Here is a 24,255-nt window from a genome sequence, read left to right as displayed (position 1 = left end):
ATTAATGGCTAGGATAGAGCCGTGTGGCATTTATCCAATGGTCTAGAATCCTCTGGAAAGCTTCTAGGCTAATTCACACAAGTCTAGGTACAAGTCTCTCATATCTCTGAGATAAACTCTATAACGTTCTAGGGTTCTTTCAAAAAAAGAGAGAGCGATAGCTCTAGAACATTCTAGGGTTCTCTACAAAACTCAAAAAAAAAAAAAGAAAGAAAGAAAGAAAAAAGAAAAAAAGAAAGAAAGAAACAATACCATTCTTAGAATCCAATAGGCAGAAGAATTCTTATTCTACATACCACAACAGCTGGATTAGTTCTGTCTCCTATAGGTAAGTTCAAAACATCAGCTAATGCGAATTATTCATCTTATTACAAGATAAGGACGGGAGAACAAAAATAAAAAAGCAGATTATCATGCATATAAGTACACCCATTTAGTTCTACATTCCTTGCACTTATTATATACTTATCATAAGACATTTATAACAGGTACAAATATTAAATCAAGGCACCTATTATGTGGGTGACCTAATGACAGGGGAGCTAGCAACCAAAGCCCTGGTGAACAGCGGACGTAACTATAACAGTCCTAAGGTAGCGAAATTCCTTGTCGGGTAAGTTCCGACTCCCACGTTAGAATGTTTTAGATGTCTCTCTACAGAATATACAAGCCTTCTATGTTCAATGTGAGACAAAATGGCCAAATCAAAATATGTGACAATGGCCAAGTCCAAAGCATGTGACAAGTCTACCCCACCTATTACATCTACATCCTCATAGAACCTTTCTTTTAGAACTGTTGTCTTTGATATGCAAATTGCCACATTGTGGCTCACTCCTGACTTCACTTTCAGGTGGTCTCTTCCATTTCATCAGGTACTCCATATATATAGGGACTCCATGTTTGCTCTTCTTATGGTTATATATCATGTCCTTCACCAAGATTACCTTGAAGTCAGCCATCAGAATGATTTGTCAAAGTCTCTTCTGCATTGAACACGTCACATTCTCAAGTAGGAACTGCAACTTCAACATCAGCTCTTCCTACACTTTAAATGCTTGTGTTCTTTGGAGAGTTTGTTTTACATAGCTTTAGGACTCCTATCAGATATTTCCACTTTTGTATCTGCTCATTGGTTTTCGGCAGCTGAGCTTCTTTAGGCATATGGGCCTACATGTTGATGGTCGGGTTCCACACTCGTGGAATTACCAAACATCTATTGTTCCCAAGTGTGAGTTTGAATAAGAGAATTCCATGGTAAAATAAACAAATTCTGCAATTATTATGAAAATCCATTTCTACCGTATTGTAAGTGTCTTGGAATTCTTTTACCAGGATTTTCTTGATAAGACAACAATGCATGTTTGGATAGATCAGTTCCATAAAATAATATCTAAGTTACAGTTGAGATTATGTGACAACTGTTTGTCTAATAAATCTAAAAATTCTACTTGTTATCTAAACATTATTTCAAAAATTTGAATACCACTTTCCATATATATTCCTCCTCATGGGAACTTCCCATGAGGTCGAGCTGTGAGGGCTCCACCGTGATGTGTGTTGAACATCAACACTGTGCATTTGATGGGTCCCCTCTAAGTTATGGGATATCCCAAAAATCAGCCATATATAGAGTTCAGGTGGGCCATACCATCTAAAACCATGTGAAGACATGCCTAAAATATATAAAAAGTACTTGGTGGGGCCTGCCTGAGTTTTGGATGCAGCTGAAACTTGGTCTGACCCCTCATCCAAGTGGGACACACACAATGGATGGGTTAGATTTGTGAACCACATCTTGGTGGGCCAAATAAATGATTTTGAATGTTTTAATGGGAGGGTAAACCCTCTCAAATGTTGTATGCCACACCTTGGTTCTTTAGAATACAAAACCGTCATTTGGCCATGGGAACAAAATCAAGGCAATCCATGATTCTAAAGCGACACACATCATGGACCGACCTGAGCCCATTTATGATATTACTATGTGGGACTAGGCCTGAAGTTAGGCCTCTTTCTTGTCCAATTACTGATAAGATTGGGCGGGCCTAAACCAGGCCCACTACCACCAAAAAGATACAATGGTGGGTCCCAACACATTTAAGGACCAGTTTGATTGCTACCGTTTCAGGTCGTGACAAAACACCTTTTTCCAGTTGTGTTTTCGGATGCACTTTCACAAACTACATTTTATCCCATGTACTATTTTGAGGCTTTGCTCACTGAAAACATAAAATTTTAAAATATTTTATTTAAAATTAATAAATCATTTTTAAAATTTTAATTATGTGTATTTAATGATTAATTAAAATTTCAAAAAAAAAAAAAGGTGCCAATATCACGATATTTCATGTAAAAAAAATTTTAAAATATGCAGAGATTTTGAAATTTTTGCTTGCTAGTGTGATACCATTGTTTGATTGATATTTTACAAAAAGATTGCGAGATTTTTAAAATCTAGGTGATATGTACATGTATTTGGGTGAGATCAGGTAGGGTTCAACCCACACAGTCACATGTATTTGGGTCTGGTTGTTGTAAGTATAGAGGGCTTCAGGTTGGGCACCTTGTTTGTAATTCAGATCAATGGTTTGCATTAAACCAACATGACACATATGTACAGATCAATGGGTGAGATCAGATCAATGGTTTGCATCAAATAGGAAAGTTCCCTATTCACATGGAATAGGACCTTTTTTTCTTTTTCTTGTTTATGTTTTTTATTTTTTTTAAAGGAGGCATCGTCCTCTGATACTCTCACAAAGCCTAACACATCTGAAGGATCCAGCGTCCATGCATCGCGCAATGACCTAAAAATAGCATGCCCGTTTATCAATTCCATACTAAATTTAGGTGGAACGCAGGAGAATTCTAACCATTCGCACATTAACCGTGCCAATCAGATGAGTTTGATTTTTTATTTTATTTTTTTATTTTTTGTTGGAACCCAAACAGACCTTACAAATATTGAAAAAAAATAAATACCTATAATCAAAATACCAAACTACCGTTAAGTTTGAATTTGAGTTCCTTCTGAAGTTTTTGGACCGTTAAGTTTGAATTTGAGTTGCTTTCTGAAGTTTTTGGAAGTTCTTATTTCTACCTTTCCTGAGTAAGTGAATCAAAATTGTTCATAGATAAGGACTTAATACATTCAATCTTACTATGTTTTATATTTAAAAACTATTTGTTTTCAAGTATTCAAACCACCAAGCAAACAAAGGGCTGACCCAGAATCCAGTTGGATTGTCAAGGGTCCTCAGGTTGTTGGGTCTGGCTTGAAAATTGCCAATCTGATTTGAATTCTGGCTGAGTTTAGGTTTGAGCAAATCTAATCGGGTTAGGTCGGGTTGGGAATCATCACATACATTTTGGGTCAAATCAGGTCAGATGGAGTTGGGTTGAGTAAAGAACACTTCAGGTTGGGTTCAGGTTCAGCACCTCAGGTTGGAATTTAGGTTGGGTTGACCCTTAACCCAACCCGACCCGATGTGCCAGGGCATAAAATTCTGCCCCTGTTCCTTTTTAAGACCATTGATCAGACAAGGTCCCAGAATGGAGAATGGATGGCCCATTTCTCCCAGAGATTGAAATAATTATAACAGCCTCATCATGTTAGGCCAGCCCATCACTGGTCAGCCACAGACCAAAATTCCTAGGCTAGTTGGGTTAAGCGTGGGCAGGTTCGAAAATGCTTGGGCCTTTCATAGTAATTTAATGGGGCTCGGGTCAAGCTTATTGGTCAATTGGATTGGGCTTGGCTCAAATCAGGTACATGAAAATGTGTGCAGCCCGCATACATACCCCTTGCATAGATATAGAAATTGTTTTACAGGCTGGGGCTCGGGCTTTAAAAGCATTTCACTGCTCTGGCTCACATCTAAAATCTCTGGCCTTCTATTTTCAATTCTGCCCAGGGCTAATCCAATCCAAGAAATCTTGGCAGAATCCCCCATCCACAACGCATCAACGGTCTGGATTACCGAACCATGGAATCAACATCCATTATTCTGTTCCTCAACGCGGCCTGTCATTTCTTCATGATACAAACAAACTCTCTGGCAAAGATACAAAGAAGCAGATGACAATTAGGCTATCAGAAATATATAGTGAGCTTATCATCAATCTTGTCTTGCAACATTTTACACTGCTCCAACAACATGCTTAACTTGTCACCCTCTTTCGTCTTCAATACAACTGCACTACTAGTTCGCCGCTTGTTAAATAAAGAATCATTGCCAATTTCAACATCCTCGGGAGAATCATGGATAGTCTCCGATACTTCACCGCCTTTGTTGACAGTTCCCTTGGGAGATTGAGAGACCAAAGAAACTGAGATGGGCCTCCCAAATGGATGCCTGCAGCTAACTTCAACCATTTCATCAAGGGAGAGTTCAGTTGAAACATGGTGCACCGGCCACATATCGGCACTCAAATCAGACTCACTCCCACCTCGTTTCAAAGGTGTAAATATGTTACTTGGATTGGATGGTTTCGCGCTAGGCCTACTCGAGTGCTCCAAAACATAAGCTTCCGAGAACGGCCTTCTGATCAGATTCATTAACCGCCAGTTGAAAACCCGCCGAAAAATAACTGCCCATCTTGGAATGATTTGATATCTCAAACCATCGACCTTGAGGCCAGCGCCCTTCTGCAGCATCACATATGCTTCCCTTGCCGCTAACTCCTCGCCCATCATTTTACTTGCTTCTGTCAGATACCTTGTTAAGCACTTTTCAAGTGCCAATTTCTGGTTCGGGATCTCCTTGCCCATATCTGAACCTTGATTTAGCCACGACAAGTCGGTGGCAAAACATGGAAGTTTGCAACACTTTATCGTGCTTATTGTTGATTTGATCCTTGCACTGGAGCTCCAACTGATGTTTGGTAAGGATGAGTTTGTGGCTCTACGCTCATCGCTGAATTCATCAAGCAAATCAATCTCGGGACTTGGCCAATGGGCAGGATTCATATCTCCTGCAGTGGCAATATCTTCTGATGAACGATCCAATGCATCATTGAAGGCCCAGATGCAGTGGTCCGGACCCACTTCAGAAATTTTCATGTTGTCAAGAACCTCTAGTGAAGAACCCAAGTATCCCAGAACCAGATCGCGCGTCTTAACCTTACGAAGAACTGGCTGCACGGGCGACTGGTTCGCTAGCCATTGCAGACTCTCTCTTAAATAATTGTCGCTCAAAAACCCATTTTGATTTTGTGGGGCCTGGTTGCCAACAAGAAAGACAATCGAGATAGTACTTATCCTTCTTTTATCAACATCATTGAGGCTCAGTCTGTTAACGATGGTAAGGGAAGGATCGGAAACCTCATCTTCATGTACCCCACTGGTTAAGATCAGAAGTGGCAATCCAGAGAGAGGAGGTAGTGATGATAAAAGGTTGTGCAGTCGAGTTCGTTGAAGATCCCAAGGTAAGCTTTCCGATACAAGAAATAGAACGGCACCTGCACCAGTAACCACATCATCTGCTGCAACCGGCCTGTTACCATCAAATGCAACATGTCTAATAACAGACAAACAGCAAATTTGAGGGCTAAGAACCCACTTCTTCCATATCGACAGGCCTGAAGAACAGACTGCCAGTTCATCATCATCTTCACTTCTAATACCCATGAGCTTAGAGAGCAACCACGTGCCTGCCACATTATTAGTTTGGTTCTTTTGCATCGATTTGTGTCCTCCACTATCATTCGTCTGAGAACAGACGATCAGTTTCCAGCAGAGGCACTTAGCATCTGGATTTCTTTCTCCTAATATCTGCACCACCACTTCAGAAACATTCATTCTAGACCATGATTTCACATGTCTGTCAAGCCTCTCCCTCACAACACGATCGATGTTGAGCTCAGTGGCATGGATCCGTTGCTTCACAAGATTTAAAAAAATAAATAAATTGAATGAGCAGATAAAAACTGAATAGAACACGTCAGCTTTGTTCTTAATCAATAAATAGAACACACCAACGCTCGGACAATTTAAGGTGAAGATTTTGTTTTGCATGAATCAGTATGCATTACTCCATGGAACCCACATGTAGCTGGATGATCAAAACTCTCTGTTTCTTGATGCTATTATGGTTGGGTAAATGGTACAGAAATCACACTGACCAGACAATCCCAACCACACAATTGAACGTGGATGCCTGAAAACAAAAATTGTCAACAGCCCATACTCAAAACTCAGCTCCACATATCGATGGTCGTGACCTCCATTCAGCACTATTTTTTGTTCCCCGACCCATCCACGTCAACAACCAGAAGATGAAATGTTCCAATCATCAAACCATCACCTGCATGCAGGCCCAATGCTGCAATGCATGATGAACAAGAATGAACGGTGACTCACCTAACACAAAAGGGTACTGAGAAGCAAAAGATTTAGAAGACCACTTTTTATTTTATTCATTTATTATTTACTGTTTATTTTTATTATTTTTATTTTTTGAGAATGATTTAGAAGACCACTTACCACTTCATCTTTCAGGATCGGCACTCCCAGTGACAGTGAATTCAATGCAGCAGTTGCTTCCAACTGGCGCTGCTCACGAATCTCCCTCAGCTTCAGCGATCTCCGCTTCCATATCCTGACCACAGAAGAAAATACTCAACAAACAATTATGATTAAATGTTCAACACTGGTTTTCAGCTAAGTTGAATCAGACAAGTTATGAACCTCAGCATCAGTTTAAGTTTCGCAGCAGCAGCAGCTTCATCCCTTTGACAGAGCATCATAGATTCATTTCCTTGATCTCTGGTCATTACTTCTTGGGGTACTGTTTTTTCCACCATAGATGTCTCAAATTGCAAAGGCCTTCCCGTCGCAGTTTGTGGAAGCATTGCCTTATGTGGGTAATGTAGATTTTTGTTTGTTGAGCTTCCTACTAGTACATCAGCAGCTGAGTCACTGACCGTGTCAACAACCACATGTGGTGGATAACAGTCTAATGATTCTGATGGCAAGAAGTGCAATTCAGCCACTTCGGCGTTGTTTTCAGCATCCTGACCAGTAGGTGTTTCAAGAAACAGCTGGACTTGGTGATTGTCTTGAGAAAAAGAATTATCTTCAAAATCAGGCATATCTTCATCAATAGCATCAACCCAGGTTTCTGGTTCACTGAGACTGGAACTTGCTTCTTTCCGAGCAAAATCATCCACCATATCTAGCAAAATCTTTCTTCTTTCCCTGGGGGAGGATAATGCCGGTCCGGAAGACACATCATCAATAATCCTTTCTGACTTCTTCAGGTGAACAAGCTGTGAGCACTTAGTCGGGTAATCCATGTCACTGTTAAGAAATGGGCCTCTTTTCACCATATATACATCTCTGTAGTGATCTATTGAGAACCCATGGTATTCTAAAAGGCTTTCAATATCTTCTTCCTGGTTGTTAGAAAAAAAAAAAACAAATGAATGTCAGTTTGCCTGGTAACAAAAGCAAAAATTACCAGCATTATGCAAGTACTTTACCTCCATGCCAAGCCAGTTTATAACTTGTTTGATGGGGATTCCTTGCTTATTCTGTAAACCGCTGTGTAAAGAAGCAAGCGCCTGGGTTCGTAACTGGTCAAAAGAGAATCCAATGCTCAATGCCACTATACAATAGCCAAACACAACGGGCATTGACATACACATAAAGCATAAAAAGGAGCCCAGAACTACAAACTGTACGCAGTGTTTTAAGTATCGATGATATTGGCCGATATATCCCACAATATATCTCGTATCCCACCTGTGTGATACAAACAAACAAGTAGTGGGATATATCCCACATGTTCGATCCGGTGACATTTTATTTTTTTTTAATCCTTTTTTTTCTGTAAATCATGTTATATTAGTGTCAAATTATTACAAATCCATGAGATTGAGAGTTTCGATTTCAAGATCTAGATGAGATGGGCTGAGTTGCAGAAAATTGAAGAAAAAAAATAAATAAATCATCACAATCAGTTGCAATCTAGTGATTCTTCTTTCGCTTTTGAATGTATTGCATGTGTTTCCACATATCTTCTTACATTTATAAATTATATGAATAGACTTTGAATATACTTGCATCCATTCAGTTAGACAACGCATAGATTAGGATCCCATGTAAAGAAAACATATTATTTGCACTTGTTTTTTGTAATGTTTTGCTTTATAAGTATGTATTGATGTATTTTTTAACAATCACTGAAGTTTCATTGAAAAATTCTACCAATTTCCCAATGTTTCCAACAACAAAGATACATTACGTGATACAACAGATGTATCCCATGTGATAACCGATATGTATCCGTATCCCAAGGGTGCAATACGTAACGCGATACCGATATTTCGAACACTGACTTAATGAATGAGATCCACAGGCAACATGTTGACCAGCCTAATTGGCTAAGGTTATTACATATATTTTTCCCTCTTTTTTTGGATTGATAATGAAAATTTTATTAAACAAAATTTAAAGATTACAAGAACCCATGAAGGAAATGGATAAGATAATGCGATACACAGATTAGGAAGAAAAGGCCTTCAGCAAGCCTACCATTTTTTTTCTTTATTAATATTTTCTCCTGACAAGGAACAACTTCTGCCAACCACAAATAGATGGGACAAAAAAGCTAGATGAGGTAGTTACAACTTTACTGAGAAATAACTAAGTACGTGGTTAAGAGGGGAACAGAGATTTCCATATGTACAGAGATCCGCTGGCCAGACCTGCGCATGCAAGAGCACCCATGATGGATGTGTTTAGGGGTATGCTGCTGGTTACAACACCAAAACAGAACTCTCATGAGTCATGTAGCATAGAGTCAGTGACGGACATTAATATGAAAGTGTTAGACCCGGTGGCTTCTAAAAGTCAGATTTCCAACAAGTCCACACAGACATGTTAAAAAGTACGATATCTTTAATAATATCATCAATTATTAGCTGTAAAACGATCCCAAAAAATTATAATAGTAAAAAAACCTTAAAATCATTTTTTAACAGTATAGAAACCATCAAGTATTCATCTAGAAAAAGGTATCCCAGAAATAAAAGAAATAACAAGTAAACATTAAAAATATATGACCCATGTCCGGGAATGTCAGACATGAACGATGGGCACTTATTAACACGGGCAATTAAAGGAAAGTATATATCCTTGTCACATAGCTCATGAGCTACACATGAAAATAACATATTACAGGAACAAAACTAACAGAAAAGACTGTAAATCTGCAAGCTTTACTGAAACAGCATCTTATTCACTGGGATATTCAGATTACTAAAACACAAAATTGTGAAAGGCACTAACATCTATCTTACAAATTACAGGAATTACATGGATGAGAAGCTAATACCTTTGAAAAGTGAGCATGCATCAAACACGCTTGAAGGTATGTCGCTTTCCTTGCAAGACGAAAGAAGGCAATGAAATTACCTGTTCTACAAGCTCTGGAATAACACAATTGCTTCAGCGATCAGGTTATGCTAACACACAGGAACACTATGACTTAGCATCAGCTGATTAAAAATGCTAAGACAATGTTATTACCTTGCTACGTCACGTGTGAATAAAATTTCTGGTGTACATCTTATATCTGGAGTCATCTTGGCAAGATCAAGCGAAAGCTCTGCAGGTTCCACCTAACAACAAGGGTTTGTATTCAGTGATAACATTGAAACTGAGCCAAAGAGAATTGTGATCAATCAATTAAATAAATAGGAAAAACCAGAGTTGGTATACCACCATTTAGCTAATGACAACCAAAACCTGATTGCAATACCATGCATTTCAAGCTGGGAGCTTTGCCAAGTGCGCACACGCGCATGCAATAAAGTTCATGTACACGCCACACATGTGACAGCATGGCACATATGTGCAAGATCTAATCCATCCACATCAGGTTGGTCCAACCTTGTACATTTTTTTCCCAAAGCTAAAATCTGGCCCAATCAGCATGTGGGTCCCAATACTGGAAACCCATGGATGGGTTAGAAAACCTCAGCCAAGTTTTTCAGAACTATACATTTGTTTTTGCAGACTAGTGCCCACCTGGCCATTGGATCAATCTGATTCTTGCACTAGGGCATCAATATGGTGGTGTTGTTCTGAAGGATGGATTGGCTCCAGACCTATCATGCTATGCTGACACATGTGGCAGGTACATGAGCTTTATTGTACAGTGTTTGAAATATCAGTATCGCGTTACGTATCGCACCCTTGGGATACAAATACATATTATCACACGGGATATCTCATTTGTATCAGGTAATTTATCGCACTTTTTGGAAAACATGGGGAAACAATGGGGAAACATACAAAGGGTCCTAAGCTATGTGTTGTTTGACTGAACTAATGCAACTACATTCAAATTGAATGCATAAATAGGGTATCTAATGATCATTTCATCAAACACTCATAAATATTCGAAATTAGTCTCAATTAACAGCCAATTGAAGGGAAGTTTCATAAAAAAAATTATTAATTTTTAATTAAAAAATGATTTTTATTTTCGAAAATTAATGAGGACTTGACAAATCAGTAGATCAGCCTTCATATATGCTTGATTTCATGTTTGGAGTGCAACATTGCAAGTTATTTCGGAGAAATTGGGGAAATTTCAAATTTTCCCAAATCGGACCACCTACACTCAAATTTTGAAATTAGAGTGTATGTGATAATCATTTCATCAAATGCTCCTAAATACTTCAAAATTAGTCTCAATTGACAGCTGGTTGAAGGAAAATTTTGAAAAAACACGGAGAACATGAAAAACCAATGTATATCGAAATCAAAGCTCCAACTCCATGATTTTTCATGCAAAACATGAAGAACCAATGGATTTGTAACCATTTGACACTGATTTAACATAAAAAATAAAATAAAAAATATAAATAAAAAAGGAGAACGGAAATTGAAAATGCTCACCGGATCGAACATGCGGGATATATTGGCACTACCTGTGCATTTCATTTCGCACAGGTTGGATAAAAGATATATCGTGGGATATATCAGCCGATATCATCGATATTTCAAACAATGATTGCAAACGTGTGGGCTTAGCAAGACTCTCAAATTTGAATCTAAACGAACGTAGCAGTACAGAGGTTAGTCCATCATAATGAGTGGAGTGGGACTAGCTCCATATTGGTGGTTTTTCACTTGACTAAAATGAGTGTTTGCAATTGATTTCAATAGAGCATCCAAACACACCCTTACTTACTTTGTACCCAGGATGTTTGTCCAGCTTGAGAAGTGCATAATAACCCCGGAACTCTTTCTCTGTAGGTACACTGCTTCCGTTCTTCCTATGGTCATCATACAGTTGAAACAATTCAACTGATGCCTTGTTCATCTGCTCAATGTTGAGGTGCGCATCAAATCCCTCTGAGAACCCTTCCCCTTTTGTGTATTCACACAACTCGTGCATGGCTATGATATGAAGCCTTATCTAGCATCAGCAACAAGAACGTTTAATAAAGATGTCTATCCCTGCTACAAATCAGAGGTATGAAAGGAATCAGGTTAAGGAAGAAACCATTTGTTCAAGCATGGTTATAGCATTCCGGTTGAAAATGTGTTGCATCCTGAGGTCCATCCGGATCGCCCTCATCCTATCCCACAAGAAGTTATACATCCTCAGAAACTTATCATCATAAGGTTGATCCAGCAAGCACAGAAGATAATCAACCGTCTTCTGCAAGACAGGCATGGGCCTTATCAGGCCTACCTCTCTCTCAGCTGTCCTGTTATACTGTATGAATCAGACAATAACTTCCGTAAAGATTCATGTTGTAGACTTGTAGACGAAGATAGGAAATTTCAGTAAGCAATTTTTGAACAGCAGACTGGAGGCGAAATCGATGAGGTTGGTCATTAGGTGAAAACCAGTTTAACCCCAGTTCCACCTATCGCATTGTTGCAAAGTCATATATAAATTAGTTCGATAACTGCTTTGTTGGACCAGCTCAATAACAGTTTATACTGGTTCACTGCCAGTTAATATGAGCTCTCACCATTTTACCCTGTATTGAGCAGCTCTGCACATTTTTGGTTTTTGTACAGACCAGATTGATTACATGGAAAGTCTGGTAGAGCGATTATGGACTACCTTCTTAACAGCAAGGTATTTGCTTGTTTGGTTTCGGTCTCCATCCACACGTTCATACTTGTCAAGATCTCCTTTCCTCTCACGTTCCTCCCTTTCGGATTCTAACGCACAACGAAAGAACACAAGCCTATGTTATACATCAATGACTTGAACACTCATGGAACTTTCAGGACAAAGAATAAGAAGGTTGGATCTTTTTTTCTTTTTTCTTTTATTGGATTTATCCTCTGATTATTAAAGAGATGAAAAGCAATATGAAATTATATTTGGACTTGAAAGCTGAAAAACATACCAGGACACATATCTGGACAGAGCCCAACTACAACACTAGATGATTCAATCCCTTCGTTGTCAAATAAAATACTATCATTTGAGAGATCTACTTCTTGAACAGGGTTCTTGACAGTGAACTTCTGTTTCTCCATGGCCTGATCGTTTTTAATCCCAGAAAGCTTTTGCCTTGTAAGATCATGTGGGCCTTGCACTGGTTGGCTTAATTCAACATTGAAGCGAGCCAGTCGCTTCGCCTTTGCTTGGGTTTCACTGCAATTAGAAGTTCCAAATATAAATGAGCAAATTGATGTATGAAAGTTGAACTAAACTAGCTGTCATTAAAAAGATTACTACAATGAAGAAGTCAAACTGAAAAGGGATCATGTAATTTTTTCACCTTTCAGAATCATCTTGAACGAAATTAGACTTCCTTAAAATAACTTCATCAGTAGATGATATAGGAGGCGACCTGGTCCTTTTTGGGACTTGAAAGTCGTTGGGCTTGGCTGGAAACTTGGGTCCAGCATCATGTGCAAACTTGGGTCCAGCATCGTGTGCAAACTTGGGTCCAGCATCAGGTGCAAACTTGGGTCCAGCATTATGTGCATCAATATAAGGTGCAACTGGGGAGGAACTCAGCTCATCTTGAACAAAATGAGACTTCCTTAAAATAACTTCATCAGTAGATGATATAGGAGGCAACCTGGTCCTTTTCGGGACTTGAAAGTTGTTAGGCTTGGTTGGAAACTTGGATCCAGCATCATGTGCGTCAACATAAGGCGCAACTGGGGAGGAACTCAGCGGAGTTTGAGAATTAGCATTGGCTGGAGACATAGGCTGATTACCCCATCTCGGAGGTGATATGGCAGGCCTGGACAAGGTAATTAGAACGTTCACTATTTTTATCTACATAATTTACTACGTGATTTTTCTAATGAAAATTTACTAACTGATTATAAATTTTGGGATTTTAGGGAATCTGCAAGATTCACTGATGGACAGTGATTTGAACGTATATGACAACTCTAGGGAACCTGCAAGATCCACTGCCGGATAGCAATTTCATGTTGGTGCACACACATCTCCCATTCCCCAAATAGGATAGGTGGTAACTCAAAAGTGGAATTTTTAAAATCACATATTGACATACATTTTGGGTCCAGCCCATCAGATTTAGGTGATGGGGGATATGTGCGCAACAGCTCTCAAAGCAAAGTGTGCAGATTATGTCCCAAGCATATACAACAATACTATTAATATGAATTTCATCACTATAACTTGCCCAACATTATATTTGTGGTTTTGAATGTACAGAAATGTAAATCTCAGTAAAGAGTACAATGGGAAAAGAAAACACCAAAACTAAAGGTTTGAAATAAATCCTACCTCTGAGCTTCTTCAAGAGGGTAACGATGCCCCTTCACAGGCCGGTTGCTTTCAAAAGCCAAAGGAGGTGACAGCGTCCTCCGTGGTGCTTTAGAAGCCCCATTATTGAACAGCAAACCCGTGTGAGTTCCCAATCTACCAAATAGAAATAACTAAATTGTAATCCAAACAGGAGCAACAATGATTTTCCATATGAACGAGCACCATAATACAACTCGCGTTCATAATAAAAGAAGGGAGGATGAACCAATGCGGCTAAGCTGATCTAAACCATCCATAAATTCGAGCCTCCATTCTTTATGGGCTATTGAGCCAAAATCACAGATTGGATGATTTGAACCATCCAAATATTGATCCATTTCACCATAACCATTTGTTTTTCAAGACTTACAGGATAGTTAGAATCATTGGATCAGAGTGACTCTTGAGAGACAAGCCAAGCCATCCACCATGGCTTCTAGAGTGGACTATCAAATTTGATGACTAGACCTTGTCCATAACATAATGGACTATCCATTTGCAAGCCATTAATTGGATGGATAGGATCATCCTATAAGCATAGTTTCGGATTGCCAGCCCATGAAGAATGAGCTGGACCAGATGGACAGTCCAGATCTATTAACAGAATGCCCACATGTCCAATACAAGTATACAACTAGTTTGCAAAATAAAAATTAGTTGAATAGGATCATTCTAGATAAAAGAATGCATGAATGAAAGCAATGGTTTACAAAGCTCACCAACATGTATAGCCTCGTCAATCTACATGCTAGAAAGCATGCTAATAAAACACATGCGAGATCCAAGCAGTCCATTTGGTGGGACACAATGTGAATCTTATGGCCCAAAATCAGGTTGGTCACTTGTCATATGGGTTATGGTGTGCAAAACAAGGGACACTAGAGAAAACTTGTTTTAGTGCCCATTTGTTTCATAAACTGTGTCACACCTGATGATCAAGCTGCCTCTTATTGGGTAAGAAAACAGTTACTGAGGATTACCAGCAGCTGCCTCTCATTATTGTTTCTCGGAAGCCTCCTCTGGTTGTTGGAAGCTCAATGTTGATGGCAGCTCTCTGGAGGGCACTGGGCAGTGCAAACCAGTTGCCTCGAATCAAGACCTCAAAGATCCGATTAAACATGCCGAACACTGGGGCTGTTGTGAATCGGTATCTTCAAAATCCCAAATTTGAGCAAAGCTGTAAAATTGCCGACCAAGGAAAGATGGAAGATGGCAAGGTTGTCAGATGAATCCCAACAACCCACCAGTGAAGAGCTAGTGTTCTAATTCCCATCTCTTTAACCATAAAATAATGAAAACCCTCAAAAGCCCCTTTAAGTAAAGCTATAAAATTGCCCACCAAAGAAAGAAAAGAAGATGACCAGATTATCAGATGAAGCCCAACAACCCACTAGCCAAGAGCTAGTGTTCTGTAATTCCCAACTCTTCTACCATAAAATAATGAAGAAAACCTCAAAAGCACATTTTTTTGTTCAAAGCAAAACATGAGAAGAGGGTTGCATGTCCATGAGGCTTTATATAGGCGTGAGATATGAAAGATGGCTTAAATGCAATGAAAATGACTAAAATGCCCTCACTAATGGAACTCTTCACTAACAGCCCATATTTGAGGGTGTGCTTTAGCCATTTACCCTCACATAAAACCCAATAAAATAACTCATTATCATCAAAGCCTTATCCCAACTAATTGAAAATCCAACCAAATACCTAAACACTAGTTTCTCTACATGTGTAGCAGTGTGGGGTCTACGCATGTGATCATGTGGACTCACTTTGTGTAAGACCCGTAACCTCGTGAGACCTTCCATACACTTTAACTTCGGCATTGGCATGTTCCAGGTGGACCAGATCGACGAGTTTTAATTGCGGCCCTATTTTCATACCGCATCAACCTGATAGTTGTACCCTAGCGATTTCGCGGGCGTTACGATTCCAACGGCGCACGGCATGCCCCATTGCGACTCCTAGATTAGAAGGTACAGTTTTGGCATGATTCGAGGTGGACCGCGCAACACACGCAAGCCCCACTTGCACAAATCCATAGCTTGTCCAATCAATCAATCCATCAATCAAGCCATCAATCACTCATGTCTCTCTCTCTCTCCCCATTAGTGAAACAAACACATGCCTCCCATCATGCAACCCATGCCTTGCCCATGCTAAGCCATATGTTTCTTCTTCTTTCTCTTCCCATTCTACCCCTCCATCTTTTCCTAATCCCTCCTATGTCCTAAAAATTCTACCACAAATCCCCTAACTCCCTCTCATTTCTACCATTTGCTAGCAAGAGGGTAGAGAGAGATTAAGAGAAAGAAAGAGATTAGAGAGAATTAGGAAGAGATTAAGAGAGAGAGAGAGAGAGAAGAAAGAAAGATTAGAGAGATGGTTTAAGAGAAAAGAAAGAGCTTGAGACAGAATTAGGAGAGATCAAGAGGTTAAGAGGCGGAGAGGAGAGAAGAGATATTAGAGAAGATTTGGGGTGGAGAGGAGCTTGGTGGACCGTCCGATCGCCGATCCGAGCCGATCCAACCATTCATCCGTCATTGTGAGTACTTGGGAGGGTCAAAACCCTCCATTTCTTTGTGATTTTCTCCATTTTGGTGAGCCAAAAAAGGTGGGACCCACCTTGATCATGTATAGATTGTATGTTGGACCCCATAGTGGCGAGGGGCCACCCCGATGACCGGATCTCTTCCCTTTCCTTTCTTTCCACCTTTTCTTTTAAGTTATGATATTGTGGGGCCCATAAGTGGGCCATGTTGTTGGAGAGCGTACCCCGCATGCTATCACAGCATGGACCACCTTGTGTGGCCCACATAATATTTATTTTCCATTTAACCAATTGATTAGATCACATATATATTGATGAAGGAAAGGCACAAATTTCGGCTTGGTTCGAGGTTCTTTGGACACACCATGAGTTGGCCACCCACCTAGTGGATAGCATAGATTTCTCACGTGGACCCCACCTACTTGCCCTTTCTATAAATTAAAAAAAAAAATTACACAAGAATGTCCAGACGCTAGACATTCTCAGTGTGAGACGTTGGAACTGTCTAGCGTCCAGACTCCATTAATACAAATGGGGCGTGGGGCCTCCACTCGTGGGCCCCACCATGGTGTATATGTTTCATCCGTACCATCCATCCAATTCTCCATCCCATTTCAGGCGTTGAGCCCAAAAATGAAGCCGATCCAACTCTCGAGTGGGCCACACCGTGAGGTGCAAGTGGGTTGGAAGCCCATACGTCACAAGCACTTTTGCATGGGAAGTTAGGGTGGGCTTCCAATCGTGGGACCCAACATGATGTGTTTACCAGATCCACACCATCCACCTATTTCTTCAGATAATTCTAGGCCATGGGCCGAAAAATGAGGCAGCTCCGATTTGTGAGTGGGCCACACAGAGGGAATCAATCCCCTACTGTTGAAATCTTCCAAGGCCCACTGTGGGGTCCCTATTCGTCCAAAACAACCCATATCAGGGCCCATTGGACTTTGTTCGAGCTGGCCAAGATGGTGGATGGAGTAGATCAGTCTCATGGGACCCACCTTAATAGTGCAATAAATATATATATATATGTGAGACTGTCAGCGGCGCCCGCTGCCAGCACCCTGGGCGGGCGGACGCCCGGCATGGGCGTGGAGTGGGGCCCACTCTTGGGACCCCCCATGATGTATGTGAATTATCCACTCCTTTCATCTGTCTTGCTAAATTATGTTAGGCCATGGGCCCAAATAGCAGGCCAATCTGAATCTCAGGCAGACCACACCGAGGGGAACAATGGCAGGGTGGTGGTGCCCATTTTGGGCAACACATGGAGCCCACTCGTGGGACCCACCTTGATGTATATGTGCCATCCACGCTGTTCATCCTCTTCTTCAAGTTGTGTTAGGCCAGGGGCCCAAGGTTCAAGCCGATCCAGATCTTAGGTGGGCTGCACCACAAGGAATGTTGGGGGGTGGAAATCTGATTTTTATGGAATCCGCTAGATATGGAATCCCTTTGACTTGGGAATCCCTAAATGGGGGATCCCTTGGATTTGGGGCTCTCTTGGACTTGGGATTCCTAGATTTCTGGAATCCCTTGGCTATGTTTGGCACCCTAGATTCAGAATCCGAATAATCCTAAGTTAAAAGCGAGGTGTATTTGCAAGATTTGAAATTAATTATTAAATCAATTTAAAGTTCCTAATTAGTGTGTATGTAATGTTGACACAATGGTTGTATTAAATCCGTTGAGGCATATACTTTGCCTGAAATGATGAAATCCCAAGACTTAGATGGGCCACAAGCACAGGATCACATCCTAGTGACTAATCAACGATTTATAACCATCGATTATATTGACAATGTTCAAACAGTGCAGATCATCTTATTAGAGTAATTATAGTGATACCAATGATAATCTGATCGTTTTGGGATATCATCAATGGACCAACGCCCAATAGATTGATAACCTAGTGGCACACATGTTGCACATGTGGGTGTCTATCCGGGTCATTCCCAGTAGACCCCACCTTGGCATATGTATCTTATCCATGCCTTACATTCAGTTACTAGATTTTTATGTACAGGCTACACGAGGAGCCGATTTTAGTCTAAAGTGGGGCACACCACATATACCTCTATATTTCTTGTGGGGCCTGTCGTTTGGTTCCCACACTCTGTGTATGATTTGCCAAATAGGGTCAATTATATCATGATATGTCTGATAACATGCTAGTGTGCTTGGCCTGATAGGACACACTAATAACATGCTTAGTGTAATGGATATCATGCTCAGTTGTATGCTTGTTGTGGATGACGATTGTTTATAGCATATGACCTTCGGCTTGAGACACTTAGGGGACTCTATATGAGATAGGGTCGCCCCGCATGATTCGCGCATATGGGCAGTTTGATGCATGTCTTGGATAGTGTGATTCATGCATTGTGCACTATGTGTGACCCGTTACGTCTACTCCCTAGCAACACCAGGGAGGTGGTCCCATAGCCTTGTTGTGACTAGCGGATGATTTTATAGACATCGAAAACTATTGAGGTTACAGGGTGTCACAGGTGTCCCTAAGTCCCTAAACCCTGTGGTACCAATAGGATGCTCCAACGTCTAGACCGAGTAGATTCATAAGCGCATGATGGCTAGATACCAGTAGGCCGCATCTCCCACTGTCTCAGGGTCGGTTGGAACGGGGTTTGACTTTACCTGTCCGGGTGCAGAGGGCTATATGCTAGGTTGAGTTTGACCAGGTCGTGAAATGGGTTCACTATCAACAGGCCGGGTGGTTTTCTGTGTACCACTGACAAGGCGGATAGTGAGGTCTTTTGCACTCGCTTGGTCTTTTTCCCGATGAGCGGCAACCAGTGTCAGAAGTATACAAAACCCCAGTGATGATCCAATTGTGAACTATTCTGACATGTGGACCAGTGGAGGATTGGCACGTTGCATTGCATCTTTAGCATATGACATTTGGCCATGTAGGTCATTGCATTGAATAGCTTGGGTTTAGCTTATAGGATTTATGGACTTGCCAGTTTAGCCCTCCATCATTTCCGCTTACTCTGATATTTATATGCCTGGTACATGCATTTCGCACACGCACACTCCCTAAGCTTCGTAGTAAACTTATATGCACATCATTTACGTGCGGGTTATACTAGACCACAGCAGCATTGAGGCAGGATCATGTGCCTGATCTTTTGAAATTTTGTTATACCATGTATTTCCCTTTTATCATTGTACTCGAACTGATATTATAGTGGAAATGTGATGATGTTTTTAATTTTGGTACACTCTTGTTATGCAAATGTACAAAAAAATAATTTAAAAAAAAAAATCACCTTGAAAATCCTCCTTGTGGGATCTCAGGATCGGAACCTGGCGCATGCAAGCTAGGAGCAGAGAATGGGGTACTACAGAGGCTGTCACCGTCAGATTCGGAGCTCGAGAATTATGTGAGCCCGTTCACCGAGTTTGGGGCCTGACACTTTGGCCCTCCATCGATACACACGTAGAGTATGAGTCTTATAGCAATAAAATGAGTTCTAGACAACATAAAACCCTAGAAAATAACTCATCATCAAAACCTTATCCCAACGAATTTAAAATCCAATCAAATACCCAAACTCTAGTTTCTCCGCATGTTGTGGGGTCCACACATGTGATCATGTGTGACTCACTTTGGCCCTCCATGGATACACATGTAGAGTATGAATCTTATAGCAATAAAATGAGTTATGGACAATTTACACAAGTTCGTCATGGCAATGATGGGATTTACAGGTTTCTATTCATTTTTAATAGTTTAGCAAATATATGGTAAGGATTACGATTAATGAATGGTTAGAATTATTTTTAATGACTTGTTATGATTAAATTAGGATTTCTTTTGCTTTGGAAAAACTATAAAGACATGAGAGCTGATCAACTGCAGGCAATGGCACCACAACTTGTGGTAGTGTTCTATCTTTCCACCAGCATTCCTCTTGTGTAATGAAACGATACCATGAAAAAGATAGGCCCAACTATGAAGATCACTGTTCTAGAAAATTAAGTTAATCTGCCAACTAGGTGAGGCCACACACGTATGTTGAGTCAGACTTTCAGTTGTCCACTGATTCCAACATCATGACAAGTTGTGGCACCTTGCCTATTGGTGATCAGTTCCTTGGAAACGCAATCATTCTAAGTAGGTGTTGCTCCCACTTCAAATTGCATTTTGGACTCGTGCTCCTGCTACTGTTTCCTAGTTGTTTATACTCGCTAAAATTTAAAACAAACGCTTCCCGACTCCCACACCCAATCTGTGGCGACTTTTTCTTTTCTTTTTTTTTTGAGGATTGACTGATCACTTTATTGAGAGGGCGCCAAAAAGTGCAAAGAATTACAACCTCAGGAAAAAAGAAAAATTGCAGTCTTGTAACGAAATTATATGAAATTATACAAGAAGCCCATTCAACAACAAAACTCCTCACTTTGAGGATAATTCCCCCTTCTTTGGAAGCCTCATCCTGAAAATATCTACCATTTCTTTCCCCCACCATTTACTCCCTCTCGCCCAACTTTTGCCCCCTTCATAGATGGTCCACCTCTCTCCCCCCTCGACCTTCCATACCTGCTCCTCCTTACTCCTCGTTGTCTTGCTACCTCTTCCGTTGGACCAGCCTCTCTCCGCAGTCGCGGATGCTTCTCTACCTCTTCTTGATCTGCCTTTGAAATGTGCTCTCTATGTTCCCCGGTAGCCTGGCAAAAGCCCCGCCATTTCCAAACATTTGATCTTCCATGGTGCTCGCGATTTGTAGTACAATAACCTATTTTGATAATCAGGAAGTTATGCATGCGTACGTCTATGTTTCTGGCCCATCTCTCTCATAATTTCCTAGTCATTATGCTTTTAGCAGGTGGTGGAATCAAGTGAGGCCTGTTTTTCATCACCATTCGCTCTTGATCCACCAGTGGCAGTGAGGGGAATTAAGGGGCCATTTGGATGCATGGACAAACTCACTTAAGACAAGGATACCCTTGTCTAAGGAGCCTGAAATGTGTTTGTATGCAGCCTTCATTTAAGAGTTCTGACAAGTATGTCCATTTGGACAAGGTTGTCGAAAATTTGAATATTATGCCATCCAAGAGGGGAGGCTGAATGCAGTTGTCCAAGACAAGGTTGTTTGAAAAGAAGAAAGAAAAGGTTCTCTACTCCACATCCTACCTGCAACCATACTCTGCCATGTCAAAAAAAAAAACTACATGGACCGGATTCCAGGAGAAAGCATGATTGCATTTTAAAACCTCCTTATAAGTTCAGGTCTCATGCACGTACACAGTATTGATGTGTCACAACTCTTAACTCTTCAATATATGCTCCTGCAGGACACTTCTCAGGAAAGATTGTCCAGGTCGCATCAGCCAAATGCAAAACAACAACATCCATGGACAGTGTTGTCAACATGCCTAAACACAATACATGGACACACAAGTCCATGATTCGAATCCTCAACATGGACATCCTTGTTTAAGTGAGTTGTCCAAACCAATGTTTTAAATATCAACGATATCAGCCAATATATCCCACGATATATCTTGTATCCCACCTGTGCGATACGAAACGCATAGCTAGTGCCGATATATCCCACATCTTCGATCCAGTTTGCATTTTCTATTTCCAATCCCTTTTTTTTAATTATGTTAAACTAATGTCAAATGGTTATAAATCCATTGGTTCTTCATGTTTTGCATGAAAAATCATGGAGTTGGAGCTTTGATTTCTATATCCATTGGCTCTTCGTGTTCTCCTTTCTTTCTTTCTTTTTTAATTATCCTTCAACCAGCTATCAATTGAGATTAATTTCGAGGTATTTAGGAGTATTTGATGAAATGATCATCACATACACTCTAATTTCAAAATTTGAGTGTAGGTGGTCCGATTTGGGAAATTTTGAAGAAAATTCAAAATTTCCCCAAGTTCTCCCAAATTGCTTGCAATGTTGCACTTCAAACATAAAATCAAGCATGCATGAGGGTTGATCATTTGTTAAGTCCTTGTCAGTTTTTGAAAAATAAAAATAATTTTTTAAATAAAAATTATTTAAAAAAAAAAATTGAAATTTCCCTTCAACCAGCTATCAATTAAGACTAATTTCGATGTATTTAGGAGTGTTTGATGAAATGATCATCACATACACTCTAAATGTTATGCATTCAATTTGAATATAGTTGCACTAGTTCAGTAAGACAACACATAGCTTAGGACCCTATACAAAGGAAACTTGTGGACTTCTTTTTTGAGAGGTTATGATTTAAAAGTGTGTATTAAGGCCTTTTTTTAACAATCCCTGAATTTTCATTGAAAAGTTCGGCCATTTCCCCCTGTTTTCCCAAAAGTGCGATAAATTACCTTATACAAATGATATATCCTGTGCGACAACCGATATGTATCTGTATCCCAGGGATGTGATACGTAACGCGATACTGATATTTCGAACAATGGTCTAGACATCCGAACAACCCTTATGGATCACCAACAATGAAACTATTGGGGTCAAACCATTCCTCCGCTTGAATTCACTTTAATTTTGAGTTCAAAATACAAATCATCAACATCATAATCATCTAAGCCTTATCCCAAGTAATTGGGGTCAGCTTCACAAATCCTATTCCGCCATTTTTTTGTTCGTGATAAACATTGTGGCATAAGTTTTGCACCAGCTGCCAATCAGACCCAACCCTCCATCCAGGCTCAGGATGGGCAATGAGAGCACAAAACTCTCCCATAAGCATTATTAGCTCCAAATATAAATGAATAGTGTGGAAAGCAAAATACAATAGTTACCACAAAAAGAACAATTTTCCCATAGAGCAAGTTAAATAGGAAAAGGAACTAGTAAATTTACCTTCCAGTATCATCTTGAGCAGAATGAAAGTTTCCCGAGGTACCTTCACCAGTAGATGGAAAGGAAGGCGATCTGCTCCTTTTGGAGGCTTGAAAGCTGGCAGGTTTGGTCAAAAAGTTGGGTTCAGCATCATGCACATCAACATGTGGTGCAACCGTCGTCAAGGACCTTCTATAGACCGATGAATTAGCAACATTGATAGGCGATTTTGGCTGGTTGCCCCATCTAGGAGGTGAGACAGCAGGCCTGGACAAGGTAATTATTATTGTGATTTTTGTCGATGTAAACTCTACATTCATTGAACACAAAAAGAAATGGAGAAAAATGAAATTTGGTAATTTTAGATCGATGTAAACTCTAGATGCATTGAAGACAAAAGGATGGAGAAAGATAAAATTTGGTAATTTTAGGGAGCTGCTAGATTATTTGCGAAATGATGACTTATAGACTTCCATGAATACCATGCCAACAAGGAACCAGAGAATACACCTTCACAAAATCAATTTTCTGGACTGAAAGCACCAGCAATTAACTTTACATTCGCACGATGCCAACAACAGAACTTACTTTTCTTTTGAATAGTAGCTCCAAAGTTTAGTAGCATCAAAGAAGAGGGGAAACAAAAAGAGAAAGAAAGTGAGGGAAAAAGGACGATAAGAAATCATCCTCTCCCACCAAAAATCATAGTTATTTGGTGTAAACCCAGAGACCCCTTTAACCTTCTGGAACACAATTCCTGTTGTATCACTGTTGTATCATATCGACTATTAAAAGTTCTGCCACTCCGCTCTTTCCATAAGAACCACACAGAAAGTAAGGAAACATGCCAGAGGATTATTTTTTCCTTTTGCCTTGAACAACAATCCAACTTGATGTACTTTTATGTTAGAGAAATGATCTTTTGTCAAAGAACTACACAAGTTAGAAGGCTCCCAAGCACATTGGGACAAATGTAAACAAGCATGCCACTTGTACCAAAGTAGGATGGCTACACATTGTTCCACTCCTATGTAGCATACCCCCAAGCAATTTTTTTGGGTAACTCTGAAGGTTGCAACGAAACAAAATCCTCTATAACAGGTGTTGTAGC

At 40.2% G+C, this 24,255-nt stretch overlaps 1 protein-coding gene and 1 long non-coding RNA gene across 5 annotated transcripts in view; one reads left to right on the top strand and one right to left on the bottom strand.

The window, feature by feature from the left end:
* Positions 1-153: 153 nt before the first annotated feature.
* Positions 154-1,291, top strand: LOC131231955 (uncharacterized). Its single transcript, XR_009164582.1, has 2 exons — positions 154-613; positions 854-1,291. It is a non-coding gene; the product is annotated as an uncharacterized LOC131231955 (long non-coding RNA).
* Positions 1,292-3,979: 2,688 nt separating this feature from the next.
* Positions 3,980-24,255, bottom strand: part of LOC131231720 (SAC3 family protein B) — a 56,104-nt gene continuing 35,828 nt past the window's right edge. For 2 of the 4 annotated variants that reach the window (XM_058228017.1, XM_058228019.1), the window contains 13 exons: positions 23,166-23,411; positions 13,755-13,889; positions 12,766-13,239; positions 12,388-12,638; positions 12,096-12,196; positions 11,523-11,738; positions 11,208-11,435; positions 9,536-9,627; positions 9,342-9,435; positions 7,486-7,578; positions 6,692-7,398; positions 6,488-6,602; positions 3,980-5,884 (listed from right to left, as the gene is read on the bottom strand). In XM_058228017.1, the coding sequence (XP_058084000.1) occupies positions 4,097-5,884; positions 6,488-6,602; positions 6,692-7,398; positions 7,486-7,578; positions 9,342-9,435; positions 9,536-9,627; positions 11,208-11,435; positions 11,523-11,738; positions 12,096-12,196; positions 12,388-12,638; positions 12,766-13,239; positions 13,755-13,889; positions 23,166-23,411 (4,540 nt within the window). In that variant the 3' untranslated portion in view covers positions 3,980-4,096. The remainder of the gene's footprint in view (positions 5,885-6,487; positions 6,603-6,691; positions 7,399-7,485; positions 7,579-9,341; positions 9,436-9,535; positions 9,628-11,207; positions 11,436-11,522; positions 11,739-12,095; positions 12,197-12,387; positions 12,639-12,765; positions 13,240-13,754; positions 13,890-23,165; positions 23,412-24,255) is intronic. The other 2 variants (XM_058228021.1, XM_058228020.1) reach the window with 2 other exon arrangements.

Source organism: Magnolia sinica, chromosome 17 (genome assembly GCF_029962835.1).
Source record: "Magnolia sinica isolate HGM2019 chromosome 17, MsV1, whole genome shotgun sequence".
Classification (NCBI taxonomy): domain Eukaryota; kingdom Viridiplantae; phylum Streptophyta; class Magnoliopsida; order Magnoliales; family Magnoliaceae; genus Magnolia; species Magnolia sinica.
Note: the sequence above shows the minus strand (reverse complement) of the source record. Positions and strands in the feature narration are given on the sequence as shown.